The 16,007-nt window shown below is 45.7% G+C and overlaps 1 protein-coding gene across 1 annotated transcript in view; it reads right to left on the bottom strand.

The window, feature by feature from the left end:
• LOC146072459 (chloride anion exchanger-like) overlaps window positions 1-15,720 on the bottom strand; it is a 71,723-nt gene extending 56,003 nt beyond the window's left edge. Inside the window, exon 1 of the mRNA XM_083179692.1 lies at window positions 15,569-15,720. Coding sequence (XP_083035818.1) covers window positions 15,569-15,699 — 131 coding nt within the window. The 5' untranslated portion in view covers window positions 15,700-15,720. The remainder of the gene's footprint in view (window positions 1-15,568) is intronic.
• Window positions 15,721-16,007: the final 287 nt, after the last annotated feature.

The following is a 16,007-nucleotide window of genomic DNA, read 5'->3' as shown; positions in this document are numbered from 1 at the left end:
AGTAGGCAAGGATGCTGTAGGGTGCCGTGATTAAAGAAACTTTGGGAACCACTGGGCTAATGGTAATGTATATTTTGCAATTTACTTTTCTGGAAACTCTACTTTTTAACATATTACACTTTTGGTCAATAACCCCTTAATTGCTATGCCCTGGAAATGCTCTAGGCCGAGCTGCACTGCTAGTGTAGGTTAGCCTGGAAGATTTCCATGCTACACCACTCTCTGATCCCCTGGGGACCGCAGAGCTGATCGCAGCAGCCCCAGACTCCTATTGGCCGGGGGCAGGCATAACTGTATAATGCATTATGCTGATTCCCGGGTGCAGCAAGGCGGCTTGGAGTCAGCGATAATGCTGGGGATCCCCGGTGGCGATTGGCAAATGCAATCCTCAGGTGTTACCCCCACCCCCACACTTCGCCCCTGCACTCCCCCACTGGCCCCCAGCCCAAATTTAAAAGACACCCCTGTGGTGTTTTTAGGAAGAAAAAAAAAACTGCCACTGAAGGGGTTAAAGTATTTGATTTCCACCTGGTATGCATTCTGACAGGGAGCCTGTTTCATAGATTATTGGTATTGCAGTTGCGATCCCGTGTGCACCAGAATTTGCAGTTGCATGGCATTTGCAGTTAAGATTCCCATGTGCAGCGGATGTGCGAGAATATGCTAATGCTGTACCTGCCTTGAAACATTGCAGTGCCCACAAACAGCATCGCTAATCCAAGCAACTACATGCAAATTCTTATTGGCAGTCACAGAACCTTCGATAATTGACTCCCTGAGTAACCATAAGGTCACACAGAATGGCCACATGAATTAAGACACTGGTGCCATGTTTTGTGCATATGGGAACTCAACTATAGGCCAAGACACACCACAAAACTTATTGTGACATTACTACATTATTTCCACTCCCAATTACCTGCCCTAAATAGTCCCTTACTTTGTGAATAACCACTCACTGTCACTGTGAGTGACATTGGTAAGGTAAATTGGTACATGTGTAGTGAACATGTTGCACGCACACACTCAACAGTATCGGTATTTTGTACATCTTTCTGAATCAGTCCTAGAGTTCATAATTGAAACTCCTATCTATTAAAGTATGAGTTTGTACATTTTAAATATTTGAAATCCCAGATCTATAAATTATTTCCCCCCAAATAAATATATATCTTTTTAAACATATTTGAAACGCATTTGTTAAAGCCTCATGGTAACATTTGCCATTTTGAAAAATGGATAGATACTGCAAACCACTCTAGCATATAAGGGTACTGTATAGGTGGACTAAACATAAACATCAGCCATATGCTCCTTAAGGATAACTTCTGCGCATGTGTCTATGGCTGGGGTAGCCAACTCCAGTCCTCGAGAGCTAAAAACAGTTCACGGTTTCCAGCTTACCTCACAGATACACAGATGCACTCATTACTGACTGACACATTATAAATGATCCACAGGTGGAGCTAATTATATCACTTGCGATTCTGTGAGGAGACCTGGGAAATGTTATCTGTTGGTAGCTCTTGAGGACTGGACAGTGGCAAACGCAGGATTTTCAGAAAGGGGTTTCCAGAGGGGTGGAGCAAAGCACGGAGATGGACACTTAGGTGACCCAGTATAAGCCAGGTCAGTTAAAGTATTATAGATAGACCAAATGTATATTAATAACACACACACACACATATATATATATATATATATATATATATATACATACATACATACATACATACAGGGGCGTCACCAGCAGTGTAGACCCCTGGGCATAGCAATGTATTGGGGCACCTACCACTCCTCCAGCAGTAGGGGTGGGGGAAGCTTTGATGTCCCGCGGGTGGTAGGGGGCATTATATCAACTGCTCAGCATGTAGAGCCTGGATCAGTAATTTCCACTAATTACCCCTTTACTGCACAGATGGTGGGAGATGAGGTGGGAGAAGCGGGCATTGGGCTGAATGAAGGGGCGTGTGGAGCTGTAGCAGTAACCAGCAGCTGGAAGGCTGATATCTCTGGTTATGGGAACAGTAGAGACAAGCTTCTAGTGTCTTTCAAAGGGGGAGAGTCCCAGCTTTTGGAATATACCATCAGAAAAACTCTAAGTTAGACAGAACCTGAAATATCTGACTGGGATGCAATTAACAGGCTTGGATAGGGACCACTGCTTTGAAGTCAGATATCTCCGGTTCCCAAGGGCCGATTTTAAAAATTCTTGTACCCATGGAAAGAGGGGACCCTCAGCTTTCAGCCTAGGGCCCTTAGACTCCTGGGGGGGTTTCTGGGTACTCAGAACCCCCCCCTGCGTGCGCTACTGCTGGAGTTGGCTACCCCTGGTCTAAGGCATATTGCACATGTATCTTAATGGTTTCTTATCAGGGGAGGTAGACTGGAATTGCATGGAGGATGGCTATTAAAATTGGGTGATTTCAGCGGCATGTGAGTTTCAGGGACTGTGTCGAAAGACATACTGTAAAAAAAGTTAATTATGGCTTGGGCAAGTTTTGTTTTACCAAGACAGTGGAATAGTACATGGACAAGGGGGCTGAGCCGGAGGGAGGTCGCTGATTGGCTGAGAGTGCTCTATCTCAGCCAATGAAAAGCAGGACAGTCATTTGACACATTATTTTAAAGTTGTAATAGCCGCCGCTGCCCACCAGCTGCGGCGCTGCACACTGATGATCACTGCCGCCCGCCCCACTGATCCTCACCGCACTGCGGCTCCCCGTTATTTTTTACATGTGATAAATCGAATGTGATTTATCACATGTAAAAAATGGCACATCAAGTGCCAAATTGTATGTGAGCCTCCCGGGGAGCTGCCGGGCGGCTCGCAGGGGAATTGGGTCCGACTTGTCCTTAGTACAAGTTGGCCTAATGTATGGGGGCCTTAAGATCTAAATGTGTTATCTGTCACCAGGATTATACATCTTGATTCAAACTACAGCTTAACTAGTGTGTTTTATTTGTCCTCATTTAACCTGCTGATCCGTTCCTTAGACCATAACATGTTGATTATAGGCGTGAATGTTATTATAAACCAAGTACTTGTCTAACCATTTCTTAAGTGTATTTAATGTACTGTATCTGCCATCATCACCTCCTCTGGCAGTGAGTTCCACACCTTTACTGCACTCAACTTAAAGAACCAATTCCTTTAGAGAGTACGAAACCTCTTCTCCTCCAATCTAAGCAGATGCCCTTTTGACTTGGTCTATGACCTTAAGGTAAAGAGGGTGCTTAATAGTTCCTTATAGAGCCTGTAGTTGTACTGTGCAGAGCAATATTAGACAATATTTTTTGTACACCATGAAGCCCAAATTCACTGAAGATGGCTGTGACAACCTTTCTGGGAGAATGCTGGACCAACATCTACTGATGAAGATGATTGAGGAGATGGAATACCTCGATAGCTTCATTTGACCATTTAGCTGGATTAGCACCCATTTGGGGTGAGTGCCGTAATAGGTGCTAATATGGTGGAAAAGGGGCATTCCTGAGACCAAAGGGCATAACAAAAGTCTTATAGTGGCCAGCTTGGGTATTAAATGCCACCTTCCACTAGTCACCTTCTTTGATTCGTATAAAGTTATAAGCCCCTTGTGAATCCAACTTTGTAAATATAGTCACCCTACTCAGACGATCACACAACTCAGTAATCAAAGACAAAGGGTACTGATTTTTAATGGTAATGTCATTGAAACTACTATAATCAATGCAGAGTCTTAATCCTCCATCCTTATTCCAAAAAAGAAGCCTGCAACAGCAGGAGAGGCCTATGGTCTGATAAACCCTTTTGCCATGTTTTATTTAATATATTCTGACATAGCTTGTGTGTCAGGCAGTGAGAGAGGCTATATGGGACCTCTGGATGGAGGCTTGTCAGGAATACGGTCTATAGCAGGGGTGGGGAACCTCAGGCCCGGTAGCCGCATGTGGCCCCGTAGCCGGTCTGAGTGACCCACCCGGTGGCTTTGCCTGGAGTCAAGCACAGGGGAATTCTTGCGAGAGATAGGTAGTTCTCGCAGGATTCCTCTTAATCAACAGCAGACAGAGACAGTCAGTCCTATTCAGCGGTAGCCGCCGGAGCGTGGGACAGCTGCAGCAGGGGAATTTGTAAGATAAATTTTTATATATGGCCCCCAAAGCATTTTTTCCCCATACAAACAGCCCTTGGCACAAAAAAGGTTCCCCGCCCCTGGTCTATAAAGTAGTCCCAGGGATGATGATGGGGCAAAACTTTAGCTCCCGATTTACTGAACAATTCTGAGAAATCCTCAAAGGGAAGAGGAGGAGTATCGGTATTGGAATTAGATACAGGCAATACCTGCTGAAAACACGATCCAAAACAGGCTGAACTCCAAGCTGTCACTTGGGATGTATTCCAATCAATTGCCCTTATTCTGGTTGGTGCGGTCGAGCCGCATATGCGGCTCCGACCGCACCAGACGAATCCCCGCCTACAAGACGGATCGGCACGGCCGTCCGTACACGGACGGCTGCCGATCCGCATGAAAATGGTGGAGGCGTACGCCTCCACCATGGTGGGAGCTGCCCCCTGCATTCGATGGTCGTCGACCATCGAAGGCAGGTCCGCACGCCGCGGCAGCTCCCGCAAGCTGAGACCACACGGACAATCGTCCGTGTGGTAGCTTGTATGGGGGCTGAAAGCTGACATCCGGCGACGTCAGCTTTCCGCCCCCATGAGTTGCGTCATGGCCTCATTACCATGTGTACGCCCCGCGTTTGCATGGGAACGCCCATGAAACGCGGGGCGTATACATAGGGAAATGAGGGCATGAAGCCCCTCACGCCCCTATACGCCCCCTTTGCGGCGTACTAACGTTATGTGCGGCGAATTCGCCTGCACATGCGCAGATTGACCTCTGCGCATGTGCAGACGGAAAACATCGGCGGTACGGCCGCACGCGGGCCGTACCGCACGAACCAGAATAAGGGCCAATTTGAGGATTGTGTAAACAAAGCACGGTAGGCTCAGGACTAAAGAATGGGTATTACCAGAAATATTTAAAGTTCAGAATAAACAACTCTAACCCTTACACAGAGTGGCTAAGTTCTGAGTGCAATAGTGCCTCCTTGGATTCTACTCCCATCCATGGCAGTCATATAATTGGGATGAGGCAGATTTTTGGTGGGAAGGGACCACAGTTGTACTAGGTCAGAGGGGGTATGGATTGTATGGTCGACCTAAAGATGGTCGACAGTCATTAGGTCAACACCACTAGGTCAACATACTGCAAGGTTGATAGGGGTCTAGCTCGACATGGCACAAGGTCGACAGGTCGTTAGGTCGACACACACATTAGGTTGACATGGTCTAGGTCAACAGTCAAAAGGTCGACATGGGGTTTTTCACAGTTTTTTTACCCGAATGTCGACACAGTCAACATGGACAGAGTATTAAGTGCACTGCATCCCCTCGCATGGCTTGCTGTACTCGCTCGACACTATTTTTTTCTCCTACCCTAGTGGATGGTAGGGCATGAAATACCACCTGTCGGTACATGTCAACAAAAACAGTGGAAAACCACATGTCGACCTTTTGACTGTCGACCTAGACCATGTCAACCTAATGCTTGTGTTGACCTAACAACCTGTCGACCTGGGGTTTTTGAGCCAACATGTGCCGACAGGCAGCATTTCATGCCCTACCATCCACTAGGGTAGGAGGATAAAATAGTGTGTCGAGCGTAGCAAGGCACCTTGCCCAAAGCATGGCGAGCCATGAGAGGGGATGCGGTGGACTTAAAACTCTGTCCATGTCGACTGTGTCGACATTCAAGGGGAAAATGTGAAAAACCCCATGTCAACCTTTTGACTGTCGACCTAGACCATGTCGGCCTAATGTTTGTGTCGACCTAACGAACTGTCGACATTGTAACATGTCGACCTAGTGGTGTCGACCATCTTTAGGTCAACCAACTGACCGTATCCCATCAGAGGTGATAACATTTCCGGCGGCTTCAGAATAAAGTAGTGCAGAAACTTTCTCAAAGTTTTGGGACACCTGGGGCCAAATGTAATAGGGTGAGAGTTTCAGAAAGTGAGAGATTTTGGGAGAGTTTTTCCTTTTTTTTAAAGCGGCAATCAATTACACTGCAGAACCAGATTGATTTTGCCATGTAAATGAGTACTGCTTTAAAAAATTGAAAAATTCTCCCAAAATCCCTCACTTTCAGAAACTCTCACCCTATTACATTTGGCCCCTGGACTCAGAATGAGGAAGTTGCTGATTTACCAACAAGCGGGAAACACATCATATGAGACCCTAGAAAATAGTTTCTAGTGGCATCCCTGGCTGTCAGCACTCCCCCAGACTCAGTTACGGAAACTGAAAAAACACCAAATTGGGTGTGTTACTTCACAGTCTCCCTTGCTCCAAGGTGCTGCTTTCCATCCTCCAAAGATGGCCACCGCCCAACTATCAACTGTCCTAGCACCGGGTTGTTAAATGCCACAGTAAAAGCTATTTCTCGTTCTATCTCTCGCTCTCTTTCTCTCTCTGGGATTCATATGTCTCATGCTGACTGGTCCTGTCCAAGTGCCAGGTTCAGCACTCAGGACACAATTAACCCTTTATCTGCTGTCAATTTAATAGTGTCCATCTAGGGATGCATTCAGCAGAGGGAGGGGCAAAAAAGTCCCACTACAGCTCATGGTAGCTCCAATGGGGTGCCACACATCCCTCTCGGTGGCAGAGACAGGTATGTGATTAAGTAATTCAGATAGCAGTAATTCCACTATATTTGCATACCTGGAGGAGTCAAAAGCACAAAGATGTTTTAGTACTTGTGTAGTTTCACGGCGCCACCGCACGCACAGTCTGTTTCAGAAACTTGGCAGCCTGCCAGAGTCTCTGTTTAACTGTGCGCGTGCCACTCTAGCTGTTATCCTAGCTGTTCTCAGCGATACGTTACCAGTGTAGTGTGTGCGCGTGCCACTCTAGCTGCTATCAGCGTAGCGTAATGTACACGCTACAATTGAGATGCTTTAGCGTCTGAATCCCAAGTCCTTGCAAGCTGCTAAGAAGGGGGTTATCTGGATTCAGACGGTAATGCGTCTGAATTTGGTAGGGTGTAGGGGTACATAGGGGTGCACTGTTCAAAACACTCCTAAACCTGTTCACAATGACACTAGTCGACATTACAGCTGTCGACCTTGTTAATTCCACTATCCACGCCAACCCGAAGCGTGGCGAGCGGCGGAGGTACGCGTCCTACGACCTATCCACGTCGGCATGGAGTTGAGAATAGAAAGTGTGGCGAGCGCAGCGAGCCACCGAGCCCGAAGAGTGGCGAGCGCAGCGGATACCTTCACAGGTATCTGCGTCCCCTCGCGGGCTTCACAGATGTCCGCGTCCCCTCGCGGGCTTCACAGGTATACGCGTCCCCTCGCGGGCTTCACTGGTGTCCGCATCCCCTGCGCTCGCCACGTTTCGGGCACTTTCTATTCTCAACTCCACGCCGACGTGGATAGTGGGGGTATGAAAAGGTCGTAGGATGCGTACCGCCTGCGCTTGCCACGCTTCGGGTTGACGTGGATAGTGGAATTAACAAGGTTGACAGCTGTTATGTCGACTAGTGTCATTGTGAACAGGTTTAGGAGTGTTTTGCACAGTGCACCCGTATGTACCCCTACACACTACCAAATTCAGACGCATCAGCGTCTGAATCCAGATAACCCCCTTCTTAGCGGCTTGCACCGACTCGGGATTCAGACGCTAAAGCATCTCAATTGTAGCGTGTACATTACGCTACGCTGATAGCGTAGCGCTGCAATGAGAACAGCTAGAGAGGCACGCGCACACGCTATGCTGGTAACGTAGCGCTGAGAACAGCTAGGATAATAGCTAGAGCGGCACGCGCACAGAGTCTGGCAAGCTGCCAAGTTTCTAACAGACTGTGCATGCGGTGGCGCCGTGAAACTACACAAGTACCGATGTTTTTTCACTTACAGGGTACAGTGCAGAAATGCAAATAAGCTGATAACACAGGATACCGTTAATCAATAAAGATCTAGTCTAGAAGACTACTTCCTGAATATATAGGTTTTTGGGGGATTACGTACACATACCCTCCAACTTGGTCCATTCCATTAGGTACAAAATCCTTTGTTTCTGGACTTGCCTGCCAGTTGCAGAGGTGGTGCAGAAGCACAGTCCAATATTCAAATAGAGGAGCCACTCCAAACATCTCACTGGACTCACTGGCAGTTGATGTGACCCCCCTCTTTGAATTTTGGACTGTGCTGGGTCCAACCTCTGTAACTGCCACTGGCAGGGAAGTCCAAGAACAGAGCATTTTGCCAATGTTTGCTTGTTGTCATGGTGAGTGAAATGCTCATTGCCAAATAGGTAGATTGCAATGTTGACTGGATACACTGCAGACTGGAACAGAAGCACTTTGGAATGGCACTTGGTGAACAAACTTGCAGGCTTTAACAACAGAAGGCATTTGCCAAGGTACTGTAGATATTAGCAGATTGGCAAGGATTTGGGCCCTAAATCACCAGGACTTGTATCTAGGCTTACCACCTTTGGTACCTTGATACCTTGACTCACCCACAGCCCACCCATTGACCCAGCCCCACCCTTGAACTGCCTTATAATGATTTTTATAACCTTTGCTTCAATTCTATTATTTTTCTTTTGCACACCGTAATTGGCACTTACATCACGTCACAAGTACGTCACACACTGTGATGCCAATTACACATTATGCCATGAACCATGATGCCCATTACACATAATTCCAAACACTGTGATGCCCCATACACATTATGCCACACACCATAATGCCCATTACATATTATCCCACACACAGAATGGCTACTACATATTATGCCACATAAATGCCGCTTACCTACATGCTCATGGCCAGGGGCTTCATGCTAAATGCCAGGGGCTTCATGCTCATTGCCATCGGGAAGTTAATTGCATGTTGCCACGGGGAAGTTAAATGCTGTTTGATATTGGGTATTACATGCCTGTTGCCACAGGGGAGTTAAATTCTTGTTGCCACGGGGAGTGAAATGCTCATTGCCATGGGGAAGTTATCTCCTTTTATATTGTAATAGCCATGGACCTGCTCTGATACAGCCAAGCTAACCACCACTCTCTGCCCGGCTATCCCCAACTCTAGACTCTGATTCCCAGACATTGCATAGTCCAGGAAGCCCACCCCTCAGGACTTCGGACGCCAGTCTTAATTACCAGACTGCCTGGATTAAACCCGGATGGGTGGTAACACTACTTGAATCTGTGCATGTTCAAATATAATTCCGTGTGGCATTGATCACCAACTCAGAGGCTGCCCAGCTGCTCCTGCACCCTGCTGTGCCCAGCATGATGTGATCTCAGAAGCCACTGGGTGCAGCCCACCACTGCATTTCTCCATTTGCCATTGCACCTCTCCACCTACCACCGCCCACCGCACTTTTTCTGGTCGCTGTATTGCTGCAGGTCCTGCTGCTACCTGCCACTACTGGCCAGCCCCATGTAGGTAACATTGTGGGATGGCTGGTTTGGTGAGAGAGGAGGGATTACCATTCATCTTCACATTGACAAACTCAATACAAGATATCCCATGAATCTGGCATTGGTCACCCTAGAAATACATAGGGTCATTTATTAATGTGTGTGTGAAAGATAATATTATTATTATTATTATTATTATTATTATTATTATTATTGTGGGGGTGTTTTCAAATATTTTTATCATATGTGGGTCACTGGTCTCTGCATTATGTGGTGGTCTGTGGATCAATCTCTGCATTATATGATGGTCACTGCAACACTCTGCATTTTATGGTGGTCACTGACCCACTCTATGCATTATATGGTGGGCACTGTGCTGCTCTCTGCACTATATAGCAGGCACTGTGATGCTTTCTCCATTATATGGCAGGCACTGTGAAGCTCTCTGCATTATATGACAGGCATTGCATCGCTCTATGCATTATATGGCAGGCACTGTGAAGCTCTCTGCATTATATGGCAGGCACTGTGAAGCTCTCTGCATTATATGGAAGGCACTAGGATGCCCTCTGCATTATATGGCAGCCACTGGGATGCTCTCTGCATTATATGGCAGCCACTGGGATGCTTTCTGCATTATATGGCAGCCATTGTGAAGCTCTCTGCATTATATGGCAGGCACGGTGAAGCTCTCTGCATTATATGGCAGGCACTGTGAAGCTCTCTGCATTATATGGCAGGCACTGTGATTTTCTCTGCATTATATGGCAGGCAATGTGAAGCTCTTTATATTATATGGCAGGCACTGTGAAGCTCTCTGCATTATATGGCAGGCACTGGGATGCTCTCTGCATTATATGGCAGGCAATGTGAAGACTCTGCATTATATGTCAGGCACTGGGATGCTCTCTGGATTATATGGCAGGCACTGGGATGCTCTTTGCATTATATGGCAGGCACTGTGAAGCTCTCTGCATTATATGGCAGGCACTGTGAAGCTCTCTGCATTATATGGCAGGCACTTTGATGCTCTCTGCATTATAAGACAGGTATTGCATCGCTCTATGCATTATATGGCGGGCACTGTTAAGCTCTCTGCATTATATGGCAGGCATGGTGAAGCTCTCTGCATTATATGGCAGGCACTGTGATGCTCTCTGCATTATATGACAGGTATTGCATCGCTCTCTGCATTATATGGCAGGCACTGTGAAGCTCTCTGCATTATATGGCAGGCACTGTAAAGCTCTCTGCATTATATGGAAGGCACTGGGCTGCCCTCTGCATTATATGGCAGTCACTGGGATGCTCTCTGCATTATAGGGCAGGCACTGTGAAGCTCTCTGCATTATATGGCAGGCACTGTGAAGCTCTCTGCATTATATGGCAGGCACTGTAAAGCTCTCTGCATTATATGGCAGGCACTGTGATTTTCTCTGCATTATATGACAGGTATTGCATCGCTCTCTGCATTATATGGCAGGCACTGTGAAGCTCTCTGCATTATATGGCAGGCACTGTGAAGCTCTCTGCATTATATGGAAGGCACTGGGATGCCCTCTGCATTATATGGCAGCCCCTGGGATGCTCTCTGCATTATATGGCAGGCACTGTGAAGCTCTCTGCATTATATGGCAGGCACTGTGAAGCTCTCTGCATTATATGGCAGGCACTGTGAAGCTCTCTGCATTATATGGCAGGCACTGTGATTTTCTCTGCATTATATGACAGGTACTGCATCGCTCTCTGCATTATATGGCAGGCAATGTGAAGCTCTTTATATTATATGGCAGGCACTGTGAAGCTCTCTGCATTATATGGCAGGCACTGGGATGCTCTCTGGATTATATGGCAGGCACTGGGATGCTCTTTGCATTATATGGTAGGCACTGTGAAGCTCTCTGCATTATATAAGAAAGAAATGGATAGACTGCGCTCACCTGTGATGCGCTTGTGATAAATATACAAATACAGTGTATAGATGTAAGCAAAAGAAGAGAGTAAGATGGTAAGTGGGTAAAAATTACATGAATTTATTTAATAAAAATGAAGTCGCAGTGGGAGAATGTGTGGAGCCCTGGTGATGCAGGAATAGGCCAGCGGGGTATCACTCCACTAGGCCTATTTTTTAGGTGTAAGAGTGACCTAGGTAGGTCTCTTTAACCATAGGTCTCTTAATAGGAACCTATGTACCTATGTGGGTGACCGCAGCGGTCTGTATGGGCAAGGGGATGGGGGATTGCGTAGATACAATGTCCAAGTGCACAGTATTGCGGGGTGCAATTGTCCTGTGGTACTGTGTCAAAGTCTCGTATTTACGGTGTTACTGCAGGATGAGAATGAATAAGGATGTTGTCCAAAACTGTGTGCCAGGAAAAAATGACCGGGGTGGAGGACAGTGAGCGGCGTCCCGCTTTGTACTCTTACCGGATCATTGTAGGAGAAGTTCTGCCGCCTCTTGGGAGCTGTTGTCGATGGCGCGGGTGGATGCACAGCCGTGCGCCGGCACCCGGCTCCACAGCGTCTGTCGCTCGTGACTTCCGGGTTCCGCTCTCACGAGATCACGGTTCCTTCGGAAACAACATCCTTATTCATTCTCATCCTGCAGTAACACCGTAAATACGAGACTTTGACACAGTACCACAGGACAATTGCACCCCGCAATACTGTGCACTTGGACATTGTATCTACGCAATCCCTCATCCCCTTGCCCATACAGACCGCTGCGGTCACCCACATAGGTACATAGGTTCCTATTAAGGGACCTATGGTTAAAGGGACCTACCTAGGTCACTCTTACACCTAAAAAATAGGCCTAGTGGAATGATACCCCGCTGGCCTATTCCTGCATCACCAGGACTCCACACATTCTCCCACTGCGACTTCATTTTTATTAAATAAATTCATGTAATTTGTACCCACTTACCATCTTACTCTCTTCTTTTGCTTACATCTATACACTGTATTTGTATATTTATCACAAGCGCATCACAGGTGAGCTCAGTCTATCCATTTCTTTCTTATAGTACCTCACAGGGTGTCCAGGACACACCTGATAGACTGCAGCCCCTTTAAGACCATACACATACCTCTCCATATCTATAGGACCCACGCTAATGCACTAATGCACGCAGGCACTGTGATACACTCTGCATTATATGGCAGGAATTGCATCGCTCTCTGCATTATATGGCAGGCACAGTGAAGCCCTCGCATTATGGGGGAATATTACTAATATGAAAAACCTAGTTTTTCGTATTAGTATTTTCCCTACGACTGCATACGACTGTTTTAGTCGTATGCAAAGTCGTGTTTCGTAGGGGGATTTACAAAGCAGTCATATACGACTGCTTTGTAACCCTCCGATGTCGTAGGAATTCGTATTAGCTGGCCGTATATACGGCAGCTAATACGAATTTTTCTGGCAGTCTGCACGGATCAGTCAGAACCATGCAGGCTGCAGTGTGTAAAAAAAAAAATAGAAAAAATAAATATTTTTTTTTTTTTAAACGGCGTGGGGTCCCCCCCACAGCTGTAACCAGCACCAGGCTGAAAGAGCCGGTAATTAAAATTTAGGGAACCCGACAAATAGGTCAGCCTGGCCAGGGGCCCTGGGGGAGTGGGGACCCCCCCAATAAAGGGGTCCCCCCCTCCAGGTCTTACCTGACCAGGCTGAAGCCTGGTGCTGTCCCCGGTGGCCCTGTGCGGTGGGCACTGGGCTGATCTTGGTGTAAAAAAATAGAAGAATAAACTATTGTTTTAAACTGTGGAACTATGAGTCCCAGCAAGCCTCCCCCGCAAGCTGGGACTTGGAGAACCACAAGTCCCAGCCTGCGGGGCATTAAAGGGCCCGCTGGGTCTTGTAGTTCCACAGTTAAAAAAATTGTTAAATAAATACACACTGACACCTGAAAAATAAAAGTTTAATACATACATTACACACACACTGATACTTACCTATCTTGACCCCGTAGGTAGGTCCCAGAGTCTTGATCCGGTGCCTTTTTCTGGTTCCGGATCCATGTCGGCATTCTTCACCATGTCGATCTTCATGTCGGCGTCGGCGTCCGGTCCGGGGTCCGAAGAAATCCATGGTGGACCTGTGGAAGGAAATCCTACTCACCCAGGTCCTCCGTGGAAGTTCTTCTGGCTTGATCCGACGTAGTCCAGGGCTTCTTCCTTCTTCTTCCATCTTCTTGCTTTTTCTTCAAGCTGCCGGCGACTCCAGCAAGCTCCCCAACTGTCAGAGCCGCAGAGATCCTTCCTCCTCGGCGTCTGTACTCAGAATGAATTCTGGCCAATCAGGAGCCACCTAGCGGCCAATCAGGAACCAGGAAAGTCGGCTCCTGATTGACCAGAATTCATTCTGAGTACAGACGCCGAGGAGGAAGGATCTCTGCGGCTTCGACAGTCGGGGAGCTTGCTGGAGCATCTCTAGTTCTGGTGGCACACTTGAGAACAGCTCAAGGCACACTAGTGTGCCACGGCACACTATACTGTGTGCTTCTATATGTTCTGTATACTATATGGACACTATCGTAAAGTACAATCCTCCTTCCAGCTATCACTGTGCATGTCAGAGACAGGCATTTTAGCCTATTATACTGTATTGTAGACTTTATATAGCAATGTACAATAAGACAATATTAATTAACGTGCTCCATTTTCTACAGGCTTTCTACCTAGTTGGAGCTTGAATTCCCCACCACTGCCACATAAACACTAGGGCCAATTTAGTCAGGTACTTATTCCTCTATTTGTACTGTACACCCAGAGAAACTATATGAGAGCACAGAAGGCACAACATGCCATTCATTAAAAGACATCAATGCTATCCATTGTGCCATTGTGCTGTATATGTTTTACAGTACTGTATGCAACACTTATCCAGTAAATCTCCTCTATAGATTTCCTTTATCTTGCTGAATTTTGACAGAAAGAAATGGAAAAAAACACTAATAAAGTTGAATTTCTTTAAATAGGATTTTTTTTATAGAACATTCCAAAATGCCAAAAATAAACAATAGTCACCTGCCCACATCTATTTTTAAGAAACAAATAAGATATAACACTTTACACAGGGTGGAGGCTGAAGTTCATCATGGAGTTATCAGTAGTGCCTAACAGGTAGGACTTCACATGTTTACTGAGTGAAGAATTCCAAAGGTTAATGTGTTTCATTTTTAGGTAATGTATATCAGATGTGGTGACTTTTGAGCCAGCCTGAACCGTTATACAGTATATACAGTATACACAGTATACAGTATATTGGTTTAAACATTTCTTATTATGTCTTACTCAAGTTACAATCCATCCATCACTATTAACAAGGCAGAAAACACACATCTTCATTTATAATATCTGTGATTGCAGAAAACAAGTTATTAACTTCACAGTGATTTTATTCAGATCTCATTTTTTTAAAGGTTACATTTTGGGGGAAAGGGGTGTCATGGCGACATTTTCATGGATTTTGCCGCGTTCCCCAGTACTCAGGCTCGTGTATGCTCTCGATGGCCCTTCTTACTAGGAATTTGTCTTCAATTACTGTACATTAGCAATGCTTGTCCAACTCCCTGTCCATTTAGCACTAGACATTCTGTACTTGCCTTAAGAAGTTCAGTACTTGTGTATTTTCACGGTGCCCGATATATCGGATGCGATATTGGCCCATATATCGGATGCGATATCGGCCCATATATCGATGTGATCCAAATCAATTTTTGACCTGTTCATAACCCCACTATCCACTACGCATGGAGTTGATTTTAGTACCAGAAGTTCTTCATTTTTCATTGACAAAAATTGTTGAAAATAACTCTCCATTAACTCAAACTGTGATTACTAAAAGCAGCTGTCCATTGACTAGATATCATGCTAAATGCAATACATTAAAGAGGATTATTATGGCAACAGTCATGCAAATCAGTGCTCCAAGATGCTCTAAGAGTATAATATATAGTACAGTAAGACACAACTGTAGTGGAACCGTCCAGCACAACTTCTCTTAGGTTCTTAACTATAGTCCTTGAAGATTCTGAATGAAAAGATCTCACAAATACAACTTGTACTTACCTACATGTCCGTTTGAGGTGATCCAATATTGTGGTGTGATGTCTATCCACTATTTCATGGTCAGCACTGAAGGAGTCTTCAGAATAAATGGGTCTTGCCACCAAGTATTTATTTTCCACAATATCTTCCATTGTGTCATATCCGTAAGTGGACATCTTCTTCTGATATGTAGTCAAATATTTTAAGAATAAGCAGGGTTTCCTGAAAGATAATTTCCATGAACATATTAAAGCTACTAATCTAAAAATACAATTATATCATTGAAAGCATAAGCCCAGGATGTATATATGTCAACAATATATAGGTATTCATTATTTAATGTATATTTAAACGGACGTTCAATTCTGTCCTCTGTCAAATACCATTACATTATACTAAACTGCGTATGCAGAGAAATGTTTTACATGCCTAATGTGGTAAAATGAAACGTATCTAATAA

Source organism: Crinia signifera, chromosome 4, assembly GCF_055691185.1.
Source record: "Crinia signifera chromosome 4, ASM5569118v1, whole genome shotgun sequence".
NCBI lineage: Eukaryota > Metazoa > Chordata > Amphibia > Anura > Myobatrachidae > Crinia > Crinia signifera.
Note: the sequence above shows the minus strand (reverse complement) of the source record. Positions and strands in the feature narration are given on the sequence as shown.